Genomic DNA, 25,594 nt, shown 5'->3' on the forward strand with positions numbered 1-25,594 from the left:
TATGGAAAAGCATTTGCATTTTATTTCATTGTTTAAATGTATGTGAAAATGCTGATAAACATAAGCTGGAGCTGGATGACAGACATGTTTTCAACATAAGATTTTCATCCTATGATGTAACTTTTTCAAAAAAATATTCAATCTTAGGCCTCTTGCTGCAGGCAGGTTCCATGGGAATGCACAAAATAGAGGCAGAGAAACAGTCCACACGGGAGACTGTGATTTCTTTAAAAAACAGGCTGCTACTACTTCCTGTCAAATTCGTAAGTGCCCTTCCCCTTGCTTAGTCATCCAGAGAGAAGTCAAAGGGCTCAAAGTCTTTCTGGAAGCGATGAGCCAGAGTCTCCTCCTCTTCCTTGCTGATCTGACACTGCCTCCAGTCAGACTTGTCAGGAATATTAAGAATGGCTTCACTGGCCAGGACCTCCCTGCACAAAGAGCACAAAGAAGTCCAAATGCACAGTATCAGCCCCAAGCCCCTTCCTCCCTCTTGTTCCTCTCCAGCCAGAGAGCTCTCTTCAGAATCACCCAAAGTATACAAATTTCTCTGACTGCTCCTATTATTTTCTTTTGCCCTGAGTGCTACTTCTGCTACTCTGTGTATCAAAAGCTTAATCATTTTAAATAACCAGCTCTGGTCCTACCCCTCTTCCCTAACCCCTCGAGCCCCATTACTTCTCTCTCTCTCAAAACAACTTGGAACTGCATTACTGGTACTTAGAGAAGCAGCATGGCACAGTATAAAGAGACTAGGCAGGCCCTGACATCGAAAAGATCAAAAAATTGGTTCATTCTATGCTGTCTACAACTTGAACAGACTACTTCATCTCCAAGTCTTGATTTTCTCACCAATGAAATGCAAAGTAAGGGTTTTGTGAGGTATGGATAGAACACAGTCAAGGCACCAAACTAGTTGTGCTTACATCCTGCTTTAAACTGGTTTTGTCATCCCAATTAGACCATGAGTTTGCTGATGACTCAGGCACCTACTGTCATACCCAGCTCTGACTTTCTGCCTCTCCTAGGGGACTCAGGCCTACACAGGCACAAGAGCACAAACTCAATGTCAACAAAACTTATATTGGTTCTCAGGACTAAAGAATAACTACATACAGACATACACACACTCCCACACAGGCTACCTTCTAACTGTCTCTGCCTTGTATTTTTAGTTATTTTTAATTATTTTGATATATTAAAATATCTGCACATTTGTATGGTTCACTTTCTACTTTGAAGCTACAATAAATAGAAGAGCTGAAAACAAATCACAAGTCTTCTAAAAGTCAGAGGATCTGGGCTCAAGTTCTAGCTCCCTGGGAAAACCTTGAGCCTACTTCTTCAATGAAGACAACCATCTTTCTTGTAAGCAAGGGGGGAAAAATGCCTTTTCAGGTATTTTGTTAACTATAAAATGCTACATAACTTGAAAAATAATGTTGAATATATAACTGTCATGAGAACAAAATCATTCAGAGAATCTCTCTTTTGAGGACTTATGTGCCTGTGTACATCTGGAATCATGCGTCTCTGTCACCAGTGTCCACATCTACATTTGTTGCTGAGGCAGCAACAAAAAGATAATGTCAGATGTTTGAAGTCCCTAATAAACTTGTTCTCATTTATCAGGGCTTTTTTTTGAAAATATAGACAACTACATTTACTGGACTTATTCAATGGTGGCAGTCTCTTAGAGGCTTTCCAAGTTAGTGCAAGAAGGGCTCAAGGTTGACTCAAAGCTCAGTTCTAACTTGGAAAAAAAGCAGTTGCAAATCACAGACAGCAGTACCCAATAATCTGTTCGTACGTTTTCTACTCCCCTCTATACTCTATTTATTCTTGCCGGCAACTTCCTGTCTTCAGTCTTTGCCTAAATTTATACCATTCCCCGTATGGTTTTTCAGTCACATTCTGCCTGATATAGGGAGCAAAATGAAGCCTTATCTAAGCCTTACAGAATAATGTGGTTAAGACCTCATGTTTTGGGGTTGAACAGGTCTGGGCTTGAACCTACCACTGTGTGATCATGTCCATGTGTGATCATGGACAAGCTATCTAACCCCTCTAGAGTCATGCTGTCCACTATAGGAGCCACTAGCCAGATACAGTTATTCAAATTTTAACTCCTAACTAATTAAAATTAAGTCAAATTAAAAATTCAGTTCCTCAGTCACATTAGCCACATGTGGCTAGTGATGACTGTATAGGACAGGGCAGATTTATAGAGCATTTCCATCACTGTGGGAAGTTGTACTGGGCACTGCTCTCCACATTAGTAAGTTGGAATAAGAGTACCTACCTTACAGAACTGGGAAGAGTAAATGAGGCAATTCATGTAAAGTTCTTCGCAGTGCCTGGCACCCAGCACTAGGAGCATTCACCCCCTTGGGCTAGAATGCCAACACACCAATATTTGCCCTCTAAATCAGTCTCTCAGGCTGTGTCACCTCTTTCTTGAAGCCTTTCAACAAGTGGAAATGAGCTCTCCCTTTTATGAATTTCTAAAAGTACACTGTTCCTTAAAACTTTGTTATGGGACTTTTCACATCTATTACATTACTGTCAAATTTGTAAATACCTCACTTGCCCTAAGACTATAGATTTCTCGGGGCAAAGACTGTTTCCTGTTTGATGTTTTATTCAACTTTCCATGCAGCCCACTACTTTGCACATAATAGATCTAATAAAAATACATTTAAAATAAGAAAAATAATACAAACCTTCCAAACTGCAAAGGAAAATGCTTTTTAATTCTGTGAAAAAGCTTCTCTCCTGTGTCAAGTTCAACATAAAAATATGCTGCTCCTGGCTGTGCAATCTAAAGTAAACAGAGTTATAAGAGAATATAGTGCTTTTAAAATCTAAAACCCTAGCTCATCTCTTACATGCTTTAAATTGGCAAAGAGTTCAGTCTAGAAACACAAGAAAAAGGATGTGAGCAGTACAGATCTCAAGTCACTTAGTGGATCTGTAGTTTAAAAAGCCAAACTGGCAGATATTTCAAAAATCATCCCAGTGGCACCCATCCTTCTAAGTTCTTACTGTAGGAAATTTCTAATTTCTTGCTCTTCCAGGAAAGCAATAACACACTGCTGCAATGCATCGACTCAAGTCTAATCAATACACCATGCTCTAGGTCCTAACTGTCACCACCTCTTTTAACATTTTTGGACCACCTTGATAATACCTCAGGTTCAATATGTCAGAAACCACATCTTTACTTCTCCCTGAACATCACCTTCCCCTCCTGTTTCACCTGCTTGATGTCAGAGTGCTCTGGGATTTCCAAAAGCTCTATCTGTTGCTCCTGTGCTTGGGTAATGAAGGCATCTTTAATATCATCAGTAGAACAGCAGTTGAGTGGTACAGGAATGACCTAGGGTTTGGGGGGAAGATGGTGAAGGTAGATAGGAGAAATTCTTTGTAGAGGTCCCAGAGAGGTCATACCTCCTGCACAGCCCCTGAGAAGTAGCAATCCATCACAGGGGTGGAGAAATACCCCTCAGCAGAGATTCTCCTCAGGCCAGATAGACCTGTGTCAGCCTGTCTGTAAGGACTTAAACTTATGAGATAGCCTGCCACATGTGGGAGCCAATCTTTGATGCAAGTAAGGCTAGAGAAAAATTTCTTTGTCATCAAGCCCTTACCAGCTCCTATATGATATATGTGGTAGAGTCAGGCCCATTTGAAAACTTAACAAATGTGCCAGAAAGAAAACCACCACAACTACAAACCAATTATCCATGAACAAGCTCCAAATTTCTGAGCTACCAGCTTTATGTAGGCTCTGGGACTATTTCCTACCTCTAAGCCTTCACTCCTGCTGGGTCTCACACAAATCACCCACTCTTCTCCAAACTCTACCTATCAAGCTCCAAATCTTTCTTGGAACCTTCAATTACCCATTCCTTTTCTAAACAAATCTATGCTGTTCACTTGTACTGACCATGCACTTCCCTATGACCGCTGGAGTTATCAAGAGAAACTCTTTAACCTTTTAAATGACCATTATTTAAAGATAGATGTGAAAATTCATATTAAATACTTTAAATATTAAAAAATTAATTTTATATTAGACTTAAACATGTAAATATTAATTGAAATTAAATATTTATCAATATCAAGGTTCCCATAGGGCCTTTCCAAGTTCCTGAGCACAGACTGCCTACCTGTAGTTGGAGGTGATGACTCTTATAATTTCTCTCAAACAGAACACACCGTTTCCCTCTATTCTTGAAGAACTGCCTCAGGGTAGCCTTGTACTTTCCCACTTCTTCCACCACCTCTGTTGAAAGCTCCACCACTGACTGGTAGTGTCCAATGGGCAGGATGAGGACATGGTCGTCACATAAGCCTCCTTTGGCCAGAGCAAGGTAGCACTAAAGAGGAAGCACACAGAAAAGCAAGAGCTTCTCAGGTCTGCCCTTCTTCCCACCATAGGCTCCATGGTCCAAGTGTGCCACAGGCCTTGACGCCATTAGTGCTCCCCCTACAGATGGGACTGTGCCAATAATAATCAAGACAAAAATTGAATGTAAACGATTAGGACTCTTCAGTCTGAAAGAACAAAGGCAGGGGAGGGATGTCACAAAGTGTAAAATGAAACTGGGATTCTAGTCAGGTCACAAGAAAGGGCTCTCAGACTTTCAGAATAAATTGAGGAAATCATCACCTCCAGAAACCAAAATTAGAATAAATAAATACAAAATAGATGAAAGTGTCTGCAGAAGCACCCCACACTAAGAAATGGTTTGGAAGTATTTCCTTCAGCAGCCTTAGCAAATAGCCAACTCTAGTTATGGGTGACTAGAATACAACTATAACCCTGAAAAATAAACTTTTTTTATTCTAAGTGAATGAAAAAAGGATTAATGGTCTATCTGGATCCCAGGGAAATGAGTGCCAAAGACTAGTATTATTTAATACCTAATTAAGCCCCACCCAAGGAAAAGTATCTGGGGAAATCTGAAATAGGATGACTTTACTGTGAGACACACGTAATTCATCAGTTTTCCACAGCCTGAATAAAATCATCCTCACGATCATCTAGTTCTCATACTCTGACTCAGTGCTTATCATGCAACTTTATAATTATTATCTTGGATTCCTAGATACCCACACTAGGAATGAAGATATGGGTATTCCTGTCATTAGGAATCTGTATCTTCAACTACAAAGCAAAACTCTAAATTTATCACTTTAGTCTGTAATTAATTGAGAATCAGTTCCTAGCACTACATAATTACAGGTAAAAGTGAATAAACTCAGGTTTCTGAATCCAAAGAGAAAAAAAGAACATCAACAACATGTTTACCAGTATAAGTATACAGACAACAGAGGACTCCCTTTTTAGGATAATGAAAATCCTGTTTTAAGTAGTAATTAATAAAAGCAATTCATCATTCCCAAGTAATATGGACTAAAAACACAAAGAGTTCAAGAGTATACAAAAGCATCACACCTATTTGTCAGAGAGGATGGAAGGGAGGGAGCAATCTTGGGAAACTGGCACTACAAAACTACAGGAGAATTACTATAATCAAAAAGTCAGACAATAACAAGTGTTGACAAGAATATGGAAAAACAGGAGCCTTTATACATTGCTGGTAGGACTATAAGATGCCATTCTAGAAAACAGTTTGGCAGTTTCTTAAAAAGGTAAAGAATAAATTTACCAGCAATTACATTCCCAGGCATCTATCCAAAAAGAAATGAAAACGTTTGTCCACATAAAGAGATGCATGCAAAAGTTACAGTAGCATTACTAATACCCATAAAGTGGAAACAATTCAAATGTCCATCAACTGATGAATTTATATACAAAATCTAGTATATACATACAATGGAATAGTGTTTGACAAAAAAAGCAATAAAAAAAAAACATGCTACAACATGGATGAACCTCAAGAATATTATGGTAAGTAAAAGAAGCCAGATCCAAAGACTAAACATGGTATGATTCCACTTATAGGAAATATCCAGGAAAACCAAACGTATGGAAACAAAAAGTAGACTAGTGGTTGTCTGGGGCTGAGGGTGGGAGTGGGGATTAACTGTAAATGGGCATGAGGGATCTTATTGGGATGACAGACATGTATTATGGGATGGCTGCACAATTTGATAAGCTTACTAAAAATCACTGAATTGTATACATTAAGTGGGTCAATTTTGTGATATGTAAATTATGACTCAATAAAGCTAATAAAAAAAGAAACAGGAGTCTCCTGCTCTGTAAAAGGTCCTTGGAAGTAACTCACATGTGTGCCAATGTTGACCACCAAATGCTTTTCCACTTCAGGGCTGGCAAGACAAAACCAGCAGGGTCCTGGAGGCTGAGCTTCATGTGGAAGAAAGCAAACGTTATTATGGTCCACACACTCCAGCATATAATCATCCTACAGAACTCAGTCTTGTCTGATCTTTAGAGCCTGCAAAGACTGGTTTAGAGCACTGCCACAGTGAGCTGGAACATGCTGTGCTCCCACTATAACCACCACCCTCCCTCCACCCATGAAACCAAACCTTTATTAGGAAAGTTCTGAATTTGCAAACAATCCACAGGTAGGTGAGGTGATCCATAAGTGGACAACCACACACTAAGGTGGCATATAACTAGTAGCAGGCTGCAATGAAAGAACACTGAACTGAGGGTCAGGAGCTCCGGTTCTCATCCCAGCTCTGCCACTAGCCAGCCGCATGACCCTGGATAATAAGTTTACCCTCCCAAGATAGCTTCTTCATCTTTGAAACAAGAGAGTAGATAAAAAGGATCTAAACGAAATAGCCTTAAAGTCCTTTCTACCAGTTTGATTATTCTTTTGTGAACCTTTATTTTTGTAGGTTTCATAGGCTCTTTACGTCTCAGGCTTTACAGACCTAAGGAAAAAAAAGGAGCTTTTTCCTTAGTTCTTATAGGAATAGCCTCAGGTAGCCTCTAAGTCAGGCCATCTTGGTATTATTTTACTCTAATTTTGGTCCTAATGACTCATTGTACAGTTTTCCTCTACCAGAAGAGGTTCTCTTAGCAATACTGCTAAGAGACTCAAAATAACAGTTGTCACTCACATAGCAGACCTCTGGGACCAAGGTACTTACGAAGTTTGCAAGGCTGCTTTGGGTGAGGGGAAGACTTGCTGTCTCTACCTGTAGATGAACGCTTCTTTCCATGCTTTCCATCTAAATCAAAGAAAAATTGGCATGCAGATTCTTCCTGGAATGGCCAACGGCAGAAGAGTTAAGTGTTATTAAACTAATAACCATTAGACAAGTAGCCATTCACATTCAAGGAACATTCCTGCCATGTCATGTTTACTTCTCCTCCCAGCCCTTTCTGACTATCCTAGAAAAGGAATTTAGCTTCCCAGTCCTGATACCTGGCCTCTTAGTCATACTCTTCTCAACACTTATCCAAGTTACCATCCAATTCATATTGTTGGAAAAGCAAGTTAAAACGCAAGCTATAGAGCAATTCTTGCCTAAAACAGACTATGAGCCCGTCCAAATTCTCTCAATAGGCCATAGTGAGTCCTACAATGTCAGAGGTCAAAGAAGTCTCATTGAGCTTTAATCAAAAAGATGAGAAGGTGGCTCAAAAAAAAAGTCTGAGAAAGGCAGACCATGTGTACTAGTATAAGGGAACTTGACATTCCTTGTTTTAATAAGGGAAAAATTAATTTTTAAAAAGCCTGTTAAGAAATTTCTTCAGTGAATCTTACTTACCTACTAACACTCATTAAAACAATCACAAATCACATTGCTATCAAGCAGTTGAGTCCTCGCTAACAAAAATAGAGAATTAACTTGAAAAAGTTAATATAACCCCAACATATGAACCAAATTTAGACAAAAACAAAAGACCTAAAATATGAAACTGTTTACCCCAAACCATAATAAAAAACACTATGTTTCCTTATAATATAAGGCTTCCTAAACATCACAATGATTTGCCAAGAGAAAAGAAAAAGATTTAGATTCTTGGGATTAAACTTGCCTTATAAACTAAACTATAACCAGGAAAGTACCCCTATACTAGGCATCCTGCCCAGAAAATGCCACCTCTCAATTAGAACATACCTCAGGGGTAGGAATTTGCTTTCCTGTGAATGCTTCTTTCTCAGACTTCCTGTAAGGGTTTTCAGTCACATCAGGAGGTTGTTTCACCAAGTCTGCTGCATTCATTAGTTTCATGGGAACAATACTGAATGCATAAAGATACTTTGGAGGGAAAAAAAAAACATTAAGGAAAATACTGTTTATGCAAATGTAACCAATCTATCTTATTGTGAATATTTCATAGAAAGCTTCAGAAACTGAATAAAGCTAAAAGAGCAGCAACTGGCCTGTCTGTAGTTCAGAGAATAGAGAGCATATCAGATGTTAACTCAGTGATCTCTGCAGGCTAACCAAGGGCTGTGGAAATTACAAGCAACAAATCAAAGCCCCAGCCCTTAAAAAATTAGCCCATACACAAAACCACCATCACTACAAAGCCCAGGGGGACTTGCTCCATAACGCTTGAAGACAAACTGTTTCTGCCTCTATGTCCTTTATCTTTGTGTGTACTTTGTCATCAGAATTATGGCACTGCCATTCTTTTATTCTAATGAAAATAAAATTGGACAACTTAGTGTTTCCCTCTATTATACAATGTCTGCTATAGATGTTGATAAATTCTTTTGGAGGCTAGTGGCAAAGAAGTAAATATTCATATCAATATCTAGAATCTCAGGCTAATGGCACAGATATGAAAAACTTTAGATGAGATATGAATAGATGCTTAACCTCACTACTGATCAGGAAAATGCAACTTATTAACAATGATACACCATCTTTTAGTAGATACCAGATTGGCAGAAAATTTAATAGAAATTTGACACTATGTAATGAGAATGTGAATAGAAAAAAAAGCTCATACACTGCTAATGAGAGTACAAATTGGAACAAGATTTTGAGGTGAATTTAATAATGCTTGCCAGATTTTAAAATGTGCATACTCTTTGAAGTATGGGTTGCTTAGGGTTGAGGCTAACATGTCCCTGAGAGTGCTATTTGGTCTTTTAAGGGCAGTAAAAAAAAACCCCACAAATCTAATGTTGCTACGAATGCACTGAACTTAAAAGTTTAAGATATTATGGAAAAAATAAAGTACGTAAATTTTCATCTTATGCCATGTTATAGTAGAATAATCTTCAGATTAATTACCTATGTATCTTTCCACTTGATTGACTGTCCTGATCTTAGCTCTCTCAATCCACAGTATCCTACTTTTGGCTTTAGGAAATCAGAAATGCTCTCAGGAAAGTGAGAAAAATAACATACTTTTCCAATATATTCTCTTTCATTTGCCTGTACTGTTTTCCAGTAAAAAGAGATTCCAGGTATCACTAAGGTTTCCCAAAACCAAGGAGGGTTTAGGTAAATCCTCAAGAGAATTTTACTATTCCTGCTAAAAGAAGCAAAGCAAGTGTACCCATATAAGGGCAAACCCACAAACACTCAAAGATAAGCACATGGATGTGGGAAGAAAGGAACATCATTCCTTTGAAATTTTGCCTATTTTCCAGTGGAAAAAGCTTCTCTAAAATCTCTAAGAAAGGACCAAAGGAAACCCGACCTTTCATTACTGCATCTTTGAAAAGGAGTCACTGAGGTACAGGATCTTGTAGTAGAGGAGAAGAGAAGATCTGAGTGCTAAACTGGGCAAGAAAAACTTTTAACAGGCAGTGTATATTAAGCTACCACCAAATATTCAAGTCTTTACCTTTTTCTTCTCTGGATTTCCAACATTTGCCAGAGCTATGAACCTGGTGGCATGCTGTGCAGTTTCCTGGAGAACAATGTGGTTTCTATAATATATTTGAGAGATCACGGGTTACTAACCAACTTTATTTTTGATTTACAATTATGAAATATGTAGACTCTATGGGGCCATGAAAAAAGCATAGGTCCTGAGTCCACCACCACCAGTAAAATAATCTCAGATGTTACCTGCCCATCTAGTAGAATAACCATCCCTACCTCACAGGGCTGTTGCCAGGAAAAAATGGGATCATGTAATCTGAAAGGCACAAAAACTCTAACTTTTGGTTTTAAAAGAGTTGTAAAATTGGCAAAATGTTGGTAATTGCTGAAGCTAGAATTAGGAGGGTTCATTACACTATTCTTTCTTTTGTGTAATAAAAAGCTATAATGAAAACCAAAAAAAAGTTTTAAGTGGAAAAATATGCTTCAAATAGTAATATAGAGTACGATTTCATTTTTCTAGGAAAATTATAAAAATCCATGACAGTCTGTATTTCACAGAAAAAAATATGGGAACTACATATACCAAAACACCTTTTTGAGCTATTTTACAAGTATTCTACATTGAACAACTATTATTTATAATTTAAAAAATTATTACATTATATATTTTTTTATTTGTAGGACTTGACCATTAATACAGATGCCAATCCTTAGAGTTCTTTACTTTCCTCATGCTACAGAAATTTCCTGAACCTGTCATACATTTTATTGAAAAAAAATTGCATACCATCTTATATAAATCAAATACATAAATACATGTTTTATATTCACATTATTGAAAGAAAATAAACCAAATTACAGTCTGTCTGCTACAACCCTTATTTTTTTTTTTTTGCAGAGAGTACCTTCATAGTTGAACTGATGGAATATAGTTAGGACTGGTGTCGATATAAGGTGAAAGTCATGCTGTTGCACGTGCAATTTTCTCCAAATTTTAAAATGACTGAAACAAGTTTGTTCTAATTAAATAGAAGCTTTAACCATACATGAAGACACTGAAGAACAGCTGTATGTCCTGTAGAAATTACTTTAGTCCATGTAGTGACTAGGGCAGTGGCCTCAAGAACTGCGAACACTTTCTACCGTTAAGCTATCCAGGTGTACTAGGCAGAATAGTATCTCCCCACGAAAAAGATGTCCATGTTCTAATCCCCATCCCTTATTGAATGTTAGCTTACACAGTAAAGGCGAATTAAGGTGACAGATGGAAATAACCAGTTGCTAATCTAATTAAGATAGGGAGATGTCCTGGATTACCTGTGTAGGCCCAACATAATCACAAGGGTCCTTAAAAGTGGAAGCTGGAAGCAGAAGAAAGAGGGAAAAATGGCTGTGGAAGAAGGTGAGATTGGTAAGAAGGATTCAACCAGAGTTGCTGGCTGGCTTTAAGATAGAGCAAGGGGGATAAAGCCAAGGAATGTAGGTGGTCTCCAGAAGCTGAAAAAGACAAGGAAACAAGATTCTCCCCTAGAAGCTCCAGAAACAAACACAGCCTGGCCAACACTTTGCTTTTGGCTCACAAGACTTGTGTCAAACTTCTGACCTACACTCTCGTAGGTCAGAATTTGTATTGTTTTGAGCTACAAAGTTGTGGTAATTTGTTACATTGGTAATAGAAAACTAATACTGCAAGGAAACTACCAGCACAGATAGAGAACTTGTAAAGATGTTTCCTGCCTTTATTTAAAATAAAAATGACTGATGAAGAATGCCACCCCTGAAACATGGTTTTAATTATGATTAATTGCTCCACCAGGAAGAAGCATAAGACTTACAACATAGGGATGCAAAGTATGGACTAACTATAATTCTAGGGACAAATGTTAGTGGAGATTTAACTATGCTAGTATTTTGATCAGGATAGTTCTGAGTTTTGTTTCAGTCCTGGTGAAAAAGTTGACAGGGTTTTCTGTTGTTTTTTTAACAGCTTTATTAAGACTGAATTCAAATACCACACAATTCAGCCATTCAAAGTATACATTAGTTTTTAGTATATTCACAAAGCTGTGCAACTGTCACAATCTAATTTTAGAACATTTTCATCATACAAAAAAGAAACCCCATACCTATTAGCTAACTCTCCAAATAGCCCCTGACAACAACTACTCCACTTTCTATCTCTATGTGTTTGCCTGTACTGGACACATTATATAAACAGAATCATATATTTTGCGTATCTGGCTTCTTTCATTTAGCATAATGTTTTCAAGGTTCACCCATGTTGCAGCATGTATCAGTACTCCATTCTTTTTTCCCAAATAACATTCTGAAGTACGGATATACTACTTTTTCTTTATCCATTTATCAGGTGATGGACATTTGGGTTGTTTCCACTTTTTGGCTATTATGAATAATGCTGTTATGATCACTTGTGGACAAGTTTTTGTGTTACCCTGTGTTTCCATTTCTCTTGAACAAAAGTGGAACTGCTGGGTCAAACAAAAGTGGAACTCTAACCTTTCGAGGAGCTGCCAAACTGTTTTGCAAAGTGTCTGGACCATCTGACATTCCTACCAGCAATATTTGAGGGTTCTAATTCCTACACATCCCTGCCAGTACTTATTATTTGCCTTTTTAATTACAGCCATTATCTTAATGGTATGAAGGGGAATCTCCCTATGGTTCTGACTTGGATTACCCTAATGGTTAATGGTGTGAGCATCTTTTCATGTGCCTATCAGCCACTGGAATACGTTCTTCGGAGAAATGTGTATTCAGATCTTTTAAAGTTGAACAGGTTTTGAGTTGCTTGTTCCAATAATCTGTCTTTAGCGCATGGTTTTAGAGAATAATAGGTTTTTCGGCAATGCATATATGGAGACACCAGAAAAATCTGTATTACTTGTGATTACAGTTTAGGTTTTGGGATTATGGTGGGAGGACAGATTATTTTCTTTTTTGCTCACCTGTATATTTTTTTAACTTTCAACAACCAAAAAAATTTTTAAAAAGAAAGTTTTTATAAATTATTTTAGCAATTATCCACGCCCTTCATCAGTGAAGATAATAGAGTTAACTCTTTTCCCCTTATAAAACATTGGTTTTATTATCTCTGTAACACATCCTTTAAAAACATCCTCCATTTTCAAGTTCAAAATAAGAAAGAGAAAAAAAATTAATACAAATTCTTGATTCCCAAACTAAAATAATTCTGAAGTGATTACACTGAGACACCAGTTTTCAAAACTATAGTACTGGTCTGACCTGACTGAAATGGGACCTACTGTGCTACATAAAGTTATGATGATTAAACAGTATTGTTACTTAAATTCCTTAAGCCTTTAAGATAGAGCAAGGGGGCCACAGTCCAATCCCTTGTATTTCAAATTAGGAAGCAAACTCAGCGAAATTGAATGATTTGAGAGCCACTTATTTCAATGCCTGAGTAGCCAAAGGGAACCAAGATATTAAATGGCTAAAATGAACCAGAAAACCTTACACAGTATATCCACAGCAAATTCTTCAAAACGCCAAAATAATGAAACACTTCTCACCGATATGGCAGCCTTTCATAGTAGGTCTTTTCCAAAGCAGCAAAATGATATCTTGGTTTCAAGCTTGTGACAAGACTGGAGACCAAAGAAGAGCCACATTTTTTGGTATCCACTTCTCCCTGGTAAACAGAAACTCAGTCATCATAGCGGACCTAAGAGTTATCAAGAAATGCAAAGAAATAACAAGACACTTTGAAATATCTTTGGAATTTGTATGTGGATCCAATGTAGGCAATAGGATTTGCATAGTGAATCCCATGCTTATGCAATCAAAGAACTCTCCAACACATAAGGGGAACTGGACTGTTGTGAATGCAGAAATAGGAACAATTGCTGGAAGCCAAGAATTAAAAGGTAGTAAGTCCTCCATACTGATACCCAAAACAAGGTTTATTCTGATCTTTTTTGGAAAGTAAGTTCTCTCTCTGGAGCCCATAGATTGTGCTTCTGTAATTATCTTGTTATGCAACTGTAGTGCCGAAAATGCAGATAGTCATAGTCATAGTGCAGAAAATAAGAATTAAAAGCTAGCTTTCAGGATTCCTAGGATCTATAGAATAGTTAGTATGCAATATTCAGGATTTCATCACATAAGCATGCCATCCTTTATTTTTCCACAGTCAAGGAAGACACGGTTTATAGAAGGGCATACCATGCTCTTGCTATAAAGTCTGTAACGTAAAGTTCGTCAAAAATTAGGATGTTCTCAGAACATCCCTAGCTTCCATTAACAACAAATAAAGTTATCTCTCACTCATAATATTTAAGAACTCTAAGAGAAGGCAGTAGCTGGAAATAAATAAATTAACAAAGTTAATTTTCCATTAAGTAAGGCAAGAACTTCCTTTTGTCTTATGCTTGCCTCCTCCAGGTTTCTGATGAAGTCAAGGAACTGGCCTTGAGGTTAGTTGTAGTATCTTAGGAATGGTAAGCTATATTGTTTTCTCATGTATAAATATCTTATATGGCTTTCTATGAACTTCAATGAAATTTCTTTTCAGCACCCCCTAAATGAAGGGGACTCGTTCTTCTCATCCTTCCTTAAGGGCATCACGTGTGTCTTTCTCCCTTCCATCTTAACCTTAGTAGTCCTTCCCTGTTTCTTCCCTGGATTTGCTTTATTATATCTTTTCTACACTGCAGTACTGCCCCTTATGTTCTAGGTGGAAAGTAAACATGGATTTGTTAAAGAGGAAGAGAGCATTGTCCCTTTTTTCAACATCCTCCTGACCATGGTTGTTACCTTGTTGCCTTTTTGGTCATAGATAAATCATGCTGACGTTGGCAGAGAGTGGTCTATAAGACCCTTTTCTGGATGATTACTGATAACTCTGCATCTTTTAACTAATATTTGTCTCTAAACGCATTTTACATTTCCCTTCACTGAAGCTCAGCTGCTGCTTTCTGTCTTCATGCACAACCTTTCAAGGTCTTCCTTAGACTTATTTCCACCAATGTAGGATTTCACAACCCAGGATAAGCTGTCACTCACCAACCTAGTGTATGTCCTCTCCTGGTTTGATTATAAAAATATTAAGATTAAATGCAATGGTGAGCTCCAATACATCCCAACATGAAAACTTTCACATTAGAGAAGTACCAAATTTTCAGTATCTCAATTCCTATCTTTCAATCACTATCTTCAATCCCATTTAATACCATATTAAAAGAATATTTTGATAGTGGAAAAGCTACAATCTGGAATTGAAGAGGGGAAATAAAACTACAAAGCTGCTACTAGCTGTAAATCTTTTCCTAAAAATTAGTGAACCTTCAAAACATAGTAGAGAATATAAATAACTATTCATTTATAATTAAGATTTCAGCAACCTCATTTTTGATGTGCTTTCTTAAGATCAACTTTTGCTCTTGTTAGCTAATAGAGCTTTCAGTATCCTGAAAAAGTTAACAAAAGATTTTTACTGAAAGGTACAAAGAGGTGAAATACTCAATAGAAAGGGTAAAAAGAGCCCGAGTAAGCCAGTGCAATTTGCTTTTAGAAATTCCCATCAAACAAGCACTACTCACAGAAGAATTCCCGAAGTTCCCCACGTACTTGGGCCAGGGGGATGTAAGCAAGATATCAACACCCTTAAATTGGGATGCTGAACACAGCATTGTTCTCAGGGAAGACACATCCTGGGGACTAAAACTGTAACCTGGGACCAGCTCATTTAAAGACTCTGTCCCACTGAGGTACACAATCTGCAGTCCTGAGCTTCCAGTGAAGATACCTTTACGACCTGGGATCAAACATAAATGGACAGGTTTTAGTCAAAACTGTGGACTGAAATGTCATTATGGTGATGAATCTCTCTCTCCCCATGCTGTAACTCACCACCTCCCTGCCATTCTACATGTCTGAATGAATGCCAACTCTCCTAGATTCCCCTTTCTGGTTGCTAGGTCTCAGTGCTGGATGGCTACAACAGTATTCCTGTTCAGGAAGAGCAGCCCTTACGGGATTCTGCTGAAGCCCTGGGCCAATCTGCTTATCCCGGTTTCCTTAAAATGAAAAAGTTAGAAAGCACTGATTAAGAAAAAGGCTTTCTGCCTTCTAGAGACTCTACATGGACTTAAAAAAAACCCAGACACCTGGACAAAGGGACAGACAATGGGAAGAAAAAAATAATTGCAGCTCTGAGGAAGGTACAGTCTACATGTACTCTTCATGCAAGCAGTAGCTTCCAATTGAAGGAAAACACTTGGAAAAAATTAATTAGAGATTCTACCCTTGTCTAAATTTACTCCTGGCTTTGTGCCCTTGATTTCTGTTGCCTTCAAGACCTTGCTTCTGGGCCTTCAGTTTTCACCTTCCTTTCATCTCTTACGGAGTCTCTTCTCAACTGGCTGTTTCCAGTCAGAAAAGAATAGAATATCAAACATACTAACTAATAAAGGAATATACATACTAAAAAAGAAATATACAGTTTAACTCACAAAAGGAACATACTAATAAACCAATAAAGGAACACACACACTAACTGATAAACTTCCTTCTCTTCAGTTTAAAAATTCTCAAGAGCAGTCCGTGCTAACTGCTCTCCCTCTTAGTTCCTTAGCCCACTGCAATCTAGTTTCCTCTCCCACCATTCTCTTTAAGGTCACTAATCACCCTATAATTGCCAATGGTCCCTACTCCTGAAGCTATTCTCTCTTCACTTAGTGTCTATGAACTTGTATCTTTACCTCTCCAAACCCTCTAATCACTTTCATCTTTGTCTACCCTTTACATGAAGATATATGCCCCCCACCACAAAGTACTATCATTTGCCTTCTTCCCTTCTCATTATTTCTTCTGTAATAATTTGATCTTCTCAGCTTTACTTTTCATCTTTATGGAACCAACTCCCCAAAACCTATACTCTTCAACTTGACCTTGTTAATACATTCTAGAAAGGTTACTTCCAACTGCATGTTGATGTTCTGCCAGCACTTCAAGCTCACTATTACATGTTCACTGTCAAGTTCATCATCTGCTCCTCCTGAATCTCAAAAACCTCTTTCACAGAAATAACCAAAATACCTCAGCTGCTCTTTCCACTCCTGGAACTAAATTCATTTGGTAAAATGGATGCCATAAACAGCTACAGCTGCAGTCTTAATCCAACTCTAGTAACTACAGTAAGAATTGCCATAAAGTCAGGCCCATGTTAAGATCTACAACAAAAGGATTTCAAAATGTGTATCTTGCAACTGTGGTTAAAAACAGCCAAAGTCCATTCCTCAATTTTTTGCCTAAAGGAGCCACATATGATTGAGGCAAGATGAGATGAGATTGCTTAGATGAGGGTCACAGTCAGACATAGAGAAAAAAAGGCTAAGAAGGATTATGGCAGGGAAGAGAGTGGGAAGACATTTACAACAAAGGAAGTGTAGATACTTTCCAGCGAAACGAGAGACCAAGAAAGTGGAAGTGTGAAGAGAAGTAGAGCTGTTTTAGAAAAATGAGTTGAATAATCTAAGAGGTCGTACGTAGACTGACAGCAGATGGGGGGAACACAAAATCAAAATTTGACAGTGCTTTTTAAAATAGCCAGACAATGAAAAAAACACTAAAAGAGATTAAGGGGGTTGTGGGGGGAATGACTTTAACCTGGAATGGAACAGCAGACCTGGAACCAGAAAAAAGACAAAGAGAGTGAAAAACCCAAGGATCAGCACTAAGAACTTGAGTTTTCAAAAGCTTAATGAGACGTAGAACTATAGCTAGTTAGGAACCTAACAAACAAGTAAGCTAACAAGTATATAGCTTAGCAATGCTACCAGGTGAGACCACATAAATGGAATTTTTCACATAATTTATACCTTAAGGACTTCATACACTGTAGTCAAATAGGCTATTCCTCTAGTTGGCTGAAAGAGTATATATTGGGTTGAGGGAACACAAGGAACCTAGGCAGAGGTAGCTGAGACCACAAGGAAAAAATGCCACAGTTTTAAGAGTATAGAAACAAACTCTGGAAAAGAACTCTCTGACCCCCATTCTCTCGGGCAGTAATGGCAGAAGAATCCAGCCACCACTTTTCTGGGAGATTAATTCCTGGGGACACTTTATTATATTCATTACAAACACCAAAAATATTAACTTACCTAGATAAGTAATGTTTTCAGCTAATTCACACCCATCAGTATCTTGGAAATATTTTACTGTTTCCTCGTTATTGGCACCCAGCACAAAAGTCTGAATAGGAGCTAGTGAGAGTAACAGACATGACATCATAGTTACCAGATCTGCTTTTGAACCTGAGAAATGCTTGCCTTTATGAAAAATAATCATGGCAAAAGTAAAGAGTCTGCAATCCTACATGTGGAACATGCTTACCACTTAGGATATCCTGTACCCAGCCCTATGGCCTGACTATTAAATGGTATCACTAGGCTGAGGAAGAGACCTCTAAAGCAGATAGTCAATGGAAAATTAGGTAAACACAGACCATAAGGAGCTTAATGAAAGAGTATTAAAAGTAGAAAAAGGAAAAGACACATATGGTTGCATTTATTCACTTCTCGCCTACTTAGAAAATAATTATTTTTCTGAAACTAAATACAACCAGATTCAAAATGTGAACCTTTAGATGCAACAACATCCTTCCTGGCTCAGTGCAGAGCTCAAAGGGAAATTCTTAAATAATTGACACATGTGAAAAACAACCCAGAAAAAACTGAGTAACCTTGAAACTCAGCTAGAAATCACTTGTTAAATAAAAATAATTTCTATACCTTTCTTGATGCCAGTTTTATACTCCTCCCATTCAGCATCTGTAGCAGAACCAAAGAAATTTCCTACACACAACAGCAGCTAAAATGAGTTTTTAAAACAAATGTATGAGTTATTCTTGTATCAAACAGTACATAATTGACAGTAACATTATTCAGCTAATTATCCTACTTAATGACCCCAAACCAGGTTTTTTCCTTAATCAATTTGCAGAATTTCAATACATGATTCTTTAGTAGCAATTACAGTAGTTAGTCTGATTTTTATAGGCTACTAAATTTTGTCTCACTGGCTGTCAAACTCGAGGCAGATATGGGAACAAGGGGGAGGTCAGAGACAGATGGACAAATCAACCTTGAAGAATCCCTCTGTGAAACACAAAACTTTAAATATTAGATATCCCAAGAGATACAGGGCATAAAAAACACATTTCTTGCCTATTGTCTTTACTCAACCTTTAACCCAATGAACAAATTATCCCCAATCTCTACTCTTCTGGACCCGAGTAGTTTAGAGTCTAGTTTACAACAACATATAACATTTATATAAGACTCTTCGGTTTGTGAAGCACTTGTATTTATGTTATCTGACTTAATCCATACCATACACTCATGAAATAAATCTGCACTTCCCAAACTCAGTGGTCAAAATCACTTAGGGAGGTTTTGCTAGTCTATTTTCAGTTCTGTGTACAGTAATAAAGATCCAAATTAAAAAAGCATAAAAACGAAAACAGGTCTTCCTTCCCCCCCCCACTCTACATCTACTAAGTGCCTATGTTCACAAAAGGAACTCGATCTAACAAAAAAGGAGTGTATGTTGAATCAAGAAATGAATAAAGGAGCCCAAATCTTATTTTAGTATGTTTGACAACAACCATAAAGTTAAATTCAGTAAAAAGAAACATCTTACATCAAAGTTTCCACTTTTCTTATGAATTGCTTGAACTCTATTGAATAAAACATCAAACTTTCCTTCAACGTCTCCACAAGCCAAGCTGCAAACAAGAGATAAACGTTAAGGCAATTCAGGAAACAGGAATGGGCCTGCCAGGTTTGATATACACTAGTCTTCCTGGATCAGGCAGATATGTGATCCAGTCTCTCAGAGGTCACCTGAGAAGTTCAATGCATGTGAACTATTACTGACCGTTGCGCAGCTCCATCTAACGGTCTACCAACACCTTGAAATCACCACATCTAAAATTCAGCTTGTCACTTCCTTCAAAATTGAACCAGCTTCTTCTTCTCACTTCCCAAATTCTACTGGCTGGGGCTCCTGTGGACTTGATCACCAAGAGTCCAAAATTCCTCTTTTGGTCATCAAGTCTTACCAATTTCTTTTTCCAAATATATTTCACATTCATTCCATCCTTTTTATTTCCACTGCCACTATCTTAGCACAGGGCTTCAATCTTCCACTCAATAAGCATGTACCAGACGCCTACAATATGCCAAGTACTATGCTAAAACGTATTACAAGTATGAAGAGGAGGAAGACTCAGTTCAAGCCTCAATTATGTTTACAATCAGGAAAGGGTATATCCTCTTCCTACAAGAATCTACAACTGGAAGGCTACAACTGGAGGTGTGTGTCTTAAAAGCCTCATGGAGCAGAGAGGTAGAATGTGGTAAGAGCTGAGGTAAGCAAAGCAAACTGGCCCTTAGTAGTAAAGTAACTTGCTCTGTTAGCTCATTTCTGTTTTCGTAATTCTGATTAACATGGTTTTTCCACATTTCACATCATTTTCTTTATGTCATTTAACTCATCTTGAATTATTTTAGTTCTTTCTGTGTCAGTATGTATTTCTGGTTTATTGTCCATATCACTGAACAATTTCAAGCTGGGTAGTGACATGACCATATCAGGGAAAGAACATTTTAGAAACAAGTGAAAGATAGTATAGAGGAACAAGTGACCATAAGTAAAAATACCACAACAAGGGCAATGTCAAATGAAGATGGCGAGGAGAGAGACAGATGAGAAATTTAGACTTCTGAAGACATGAGCACAAACGAGTGGAGAAGTAAAAGGGCAAATGAGGGAGTACAAATGGAGGATAACAGCAAGGCCAAGCAACTGAGAGTTCTAATGATGTGGCAGAGCCAAAATCAGAAATGTAATGAATCTGGTATTGCACACAAAGCAGAGAATATGCTTACTGCATTTTCTCTAATGCCTTCCCTTCTTCCTATCCATTCTACATAAAGCTACAGTTTAATGTTTTTTTCCTTGAAAACATCAAGAAAACTCCATTGCTTGCAGAACCACAATCTTCCACAAGTCCCTGCTCCCTTTTTCCTGTGCTTTCTCCTAGTTTGCCCAACAGAAAAACCTTCTTTACTGTCAGTCTGATCACACTTGTTTCTGCCATTCCTTGGGATAGTTATTCCAAACAGTCCCAACCCTACCCTTCATGAGTCTAAATTCTTCCCATCCTTCAAGGCCTACCACATCTCTAAAGCCCTCCTGATGGGCTCAGAAAGTCACTCTCTTCTCAAAACTTCAAAAGCCCTATAGCATTTCAGAGACAACTTTGTAACGAACAACTAAGCATTTTTATTTTTCTTCTGAGCACCACCTCTTAAGGGAAGCCCTTCAGTTACTATCAATCACTAATTCCTGATGCTCCCACAGGATCCTGCACCTCCTCTACGATAGCAGTAGCCACATGGAATCGTAATCGCTTTTGGGAGAGCCATCGTCCAGTTTGTACATCATAAGCCACCTCAGAATTCATCATCTCTTCATCTGGGACCCCTTCCAGTATTTCCTATCCAACTGAAGAATGAGAAATCTAGGAACCCAACAGTGCTGATTTCTTTTCACTCACAACAAAACCATCTTCAAGCCCTGTTGATTTCATCTCCTTAATAAACCTGGAATCCCTGCACTTTGCTTTTGCTATCACTCTACCTAATCGTCACTGTCCTCTACTCTGGTTCTAGTTATTCTCCACATTGCAGGCAGAATCGCTTTCCAAAATGCAAATTTGATCCCGTCAAGGTGTTCTTAAAGATTTCAATGGCTTTTTTAAGATAAAGACAAAAATATTAATCAAAGTCAATCCCTCACTCTGGATTCCTCACGTCAGGTCAAATATCCTACTATACGCCCTTTAGGAACTATGAAGCATTTTATTCCTGGCATTTATCAATTCATCACTACCATAGTTTTACACTTATCTGAGTTTTTATTTATATGTCCCTCTAGACTATAAGCTCCACTAAAGTAGAAGAAACTCCATCTAGGCAATGCTGATCACAGAGCTTGGCACACTGCAATACAGTTCAATAAATATTTGTTGAAAGAATGAATGAACGAACGAATGGAAATTCTCTCTTCACCACCTCAGCAACCCCTCCACCCAAAACACTGGGCCAGGACAGGAGCTCTATCTATCCTGTCCACCACTAACCAGGGCCCAACAATGCGCCCCATGCCTAGAAGCCTTCATTAATAAATAGGTGTGGTGCGGGGAGAAATGAAGGATAAATGAAGTGTCAGAAGCCAGGACAGACTAAGATGGAGGAGGCCTGACGCACAGAGCATCCGCGACTCCCACGGAGTGTTGCCAAAAGAGCTCCCCCTCGGAAGCGGAAACGCCAGGAGGAGACGCCAGGCCGGCCAGGCAGAGAAATGATCGGGGTCTACCAGCCACAGTCCCACTCCCGCCCCCACCTTTTCCTCCTCCCTTCCAGTCCTGAGAAAGACACCCCCGACGCCTAACGCACCCCCCACCCCAACCCAGACAAGAGAGCCAGAACGCGCACGCGCGCGCATTTCTGATTCAAGGTCACTCACAGGCGCAGCGGTTTCTGTGCCATCAATCCCAACAGCCCGAGTTGGGACGACCACCCAAAACTGGTACTCCGAACCCAGAACCCCACAGGAAAATGCGGCGGCACGACTCTAAAACGTCAACGCACTCCAACCAATGAGGCTTCGCTTATCTACGGCGAGCGCCAAGGGACAACGTCTCTCAAGGTAGTTTGCCTCCAGGAATCAAGAACAGTAGAGGGAAGGGGGAATGATAGAAAGGATCCCAACTATGATTTTTTTATTTTGGGGCATTTGAAGTTATTTTAGATGCTAGAAAGTTCCCGGCAAAGGCTGGGCCCTAGCCTGACAAAACCATATATTAGGGTCCAACCTAACACATAAGTCCAGGGGGCAAGGTGCTCCACATGTTTATGGAAAACCTATCCTTGTCACGGAAGTCAAATCACAAAACATAATGACAAGGTTTTAAGGAAAGAAAGGAATCGTTTATTAATTTGCCAGCGAATGAGGAAGTGGCAGGCTTATTTATGCCTTAAAGAACCACTGTTCCCCAGAAGCACAAGCAGTTAGGCAGTTAGGGCTTTTAAAGAGAAAATTGTGGGAGAGAGGCTGTGGTGTTCACAGCACAGAGTAACAACTTGTAAGGATCTAAGCAGACATTCCTGCACCAATTCAGTTGCTTTTTGTTTCTCTTACAGGTTCCTTCGCAGTGGTCTGGGTCAGGATGGCTTGCATTCTGCACAGTCTGCTTTCTGCTTTATCTCTGATGCTGAGACTCAGAACAAACAGAAACTGGCAACTGTTAATGGTTACAAAGTTTTGGAGGCTACTTGAGTTCATTTTCAAGTTAATGTTAGCGTTAAATTTTAAATCCCAGAGATTTAATTCAGTTTTCCTGTTAAACATGCTGCTATACATGCTTTTTTGGTAAAAATTTAACCAACAAAAAGTTAAAAAGAATAGCTATAACCTTGATTCACTAAGTGTCCATATCTTGCCTAATTTACTTGCATGCTGTCTTGCTCCTTCAAGGTGAGAGCTCTTTTATTCTCACTGAATCATTTAAACTAAACTGCAGACATCAGGAATAGCTCAGCAGGCCATTTTCTAAGGATAAGGACATCCCCCTACATAACCATAATACCATTAACACACCTAAGACTATTAACACTAAGTCAATAATATCACCTAATATACATCCATATTTAAAGCTCTCCATTTGTCCCTCACAATATATTTTATATCTAGGGATTGTTTTCATTCAGGATCCAATCTTCACACTTGCACTGCACACACTTGATCCAGCACTTCCACTTCTGGGTATATCCAAAGGAAACGAAAACAGGGTACCAAAGAGATATCTGCACCCCCATCTTCACTGAAGCATTATTCACAACAGCAACATATTGAAACAACCTAAGCATCCACTGAATGGAAAAGAAAATGTGAGATATGTACATACACAAACACAATGAAATATTAGCCATAAAAGAGAAGGAAATTGGGGGGGGTCACGGGGAGGGATGTACAACACAGAGAAGACAAGTAGTGACTCTACAGCATCTTACTACGCTGATGGACAGTGACTGTAATGGGCTTTGTGGGGGGTACTTGGTGAAGGGGGGAGCCTAGTAAACACAATGTTCCTCATGTAATTGTAGATTAATGATACCAAAATAAAAAAATAAAATAAAAGAGAAGGAAATTGTACCATTTCCAACAACATGGATGAACCTTAAGGGCATTATGCTAAATAAAAGTAAGTCAGAGTAAGACAAATACTGCATCATCTCACTTATATGTCATATCTAAAAAAGTCAAAATCAAAGAAATGGAATGTAGATAGAGGTCGCCAGGGGTGTGATGGTGGGGGGAGTGGGGAGGGAATGTAGGAAATGTTGGTCAAAAGGCACAAACTTTCAGTTATAAGATGGGTAAGTTCTGGGAATCTAATGTACAGCATGGTGAATATAGTTAAAAATACTGAATTGTTGTAAAATAAATAAGTAACCGGGATGTAATGTATAGCATAAGGAATATAGTCAAAATATTGTAACAACTTTGTATGGTGATAGCTGGTAGCTAGAATTATCATGTATATAAATGTTGAATCACTGTGTTGTACACCTGAAATTAATGTAATACTGTGTGTCAACTACCCTTCAATAAAAAATAAAAATAAATACTGAATTGTATATTTGAAAGTTGCTAAGAGTAGATCTTCAATTTCTCAATATATGAGCACACAAAGTGTAATATGTGAGGTGATAGATGTGTAACTAAACTTACTGTGGTAATCATTTCATTATATATATACATATATCAAATCAGCAGTTTGTACACCTTAAACTTACACAATATTATATGGCAATTATAGCTCAATAAAACTGGAAAATTTTTTCAATTAGAAATAAAGTAAGAATCATCTCTCCCACCTCCCTCTCCCACACATAAACACAGAAAAAATTATGGCATTTTTAGCTCTACCTTGGGAGAATCTTATATCCTAAATGTCTAACTGGGGAGGTTGTCCAGTGTATATGTCAACTTGAAAATGCTAGATTCTGTGTCAAAATGTGTATCTGGCCAAATGTTTCAAATCCTTCATGAAAAAGTTATAGAAATTTTAATAAAGAACCAAAGAGAATTGCATTAGACAAGTTCATCCTCAGAAACACAAAAGTGAAGTGAAATATTTCATTAAAATTTTGGGTTCTAAGTGAAAAAAAAATTCTGGCTTTTTCAAAGAGGCTACAAGAAGTCACTAAAGGATTCTAAGCAGGAGGAGTAATGCGACCAGTTTATATTTTAAGAAGATTGTTCTGGCAGCAGTGTGGAGGGTGGGTTGGAGGGATTGCTAAGATGATAAGACACTCCAGCAATAGTGCAGAAGATAATGATGGTGGTCTGCAGCAGAGATAGTGGGGAATGACAGAAACAGAGGTAAGACCCTTTTGAAGATGGAATTGGAGGTCTCAGGCACCTTCCTGGCCGCTAACACCCAACTCTGGATAAGGAAGCCTCCCAGATTAAACTGGTCAGTCAGTATCCTCCAGCCACTGGTGTCTTTAGGCTGATGGAAGACGTTCAGGTCCCCAGGAGCCCCTGATCCTATAGACACAAGTAGGAGGAAATGGTTTATTTTATGAGTGGCAGTCCCACTTCTACACCTAACACATACACGCATGTAAACGTCCTGTCTTTATCACATTTCCAAAAGGGAGCACATGTCAGATGTCATTGATCCCCAGACTTTTGACTCACACAGAGAAGAAACAAGAGGGACATATCA

At 38.4% G+C, this 25,594-nt stretch overlaps 1 protein-coding gene and 1 non-coding gene across 6 annotated transcripts; both read right to left on the reverse strand.

Moving 5' to 3' along the window:
• On the reverse strand, positions 1–22,493 carry CWF19L1 (CWF19 like cell cycle control factor 1). 5 transcript variants are annotated; one of them, XM_036898847.2, is made up of 14 exons: positions 22,324–22,483; positions 19,432–19,516; positions 18,522–18,600; positions 17,892–17,993; positions 15,327–15,541; positions 13,299–13,417; positions 9,761–9,845; positions 8,074–8,214; positions 7,096–7,210; positions 6,258–6,337; positions 4,170–4,379; positions 3,257–3,376; positions 2,721–2,818; positions 1–428 (listed from the first exon to the last, which is right to left on the reverse strand). In XM_036898847.2, the coding sequence occupies exons 1-14, from the start codon at positions 22,344–22,346 to the stop codon at positions 284–286; spliced, it is 1,617 nt and encodes a 538-aa protein (XP_036754742.2). In that variant the 5' UTR covers positions 22,347–22,483; the 3' UTR covers positions 1–283. The 5 variants fall into 5 exon arrangements, with proteins under 5 accessions (XP_036754742.2, XP_057362199.1, XP_036754743.2 ...); XM_057506216.1 differs by lacking the exon at positions 3,257–3,376 and having other exon boundaries at positions 22,324–22,493; XM_036898848.2 differs by lacking the exon at positions 22,324–22,483 and having other exon boundaries at positions 18,522–18,584; positions 19,432–19,502.
• On the reverse strand, positions 3,581–3,728 carry LOC118919304 (small nucleolar RNA SNORA12). Its single transcript, XR_005027449.1, has one exon. It is a non-coding gene; the product is annotated as a small nucleolar RNA SNORA12 (small nucleolar RNA).
• Positions 22,494–25,594: the final 3,101 nt, after the last annotated feature.

This window comes from Manis pentadactyla, chromosome 8 (assembly GCF_030020395.1).
Source record: "Manis pentadactyla isolate mManPen7 chromosome 8, mManPen7.hap1, whole genome shotgun sequence".
Classification (NCBI taxonomy): Eukaryota; Metazoa; Chordata; class Mammalia; order Pholidota; family Manidae; genus Manis; species Manis pentadactyla.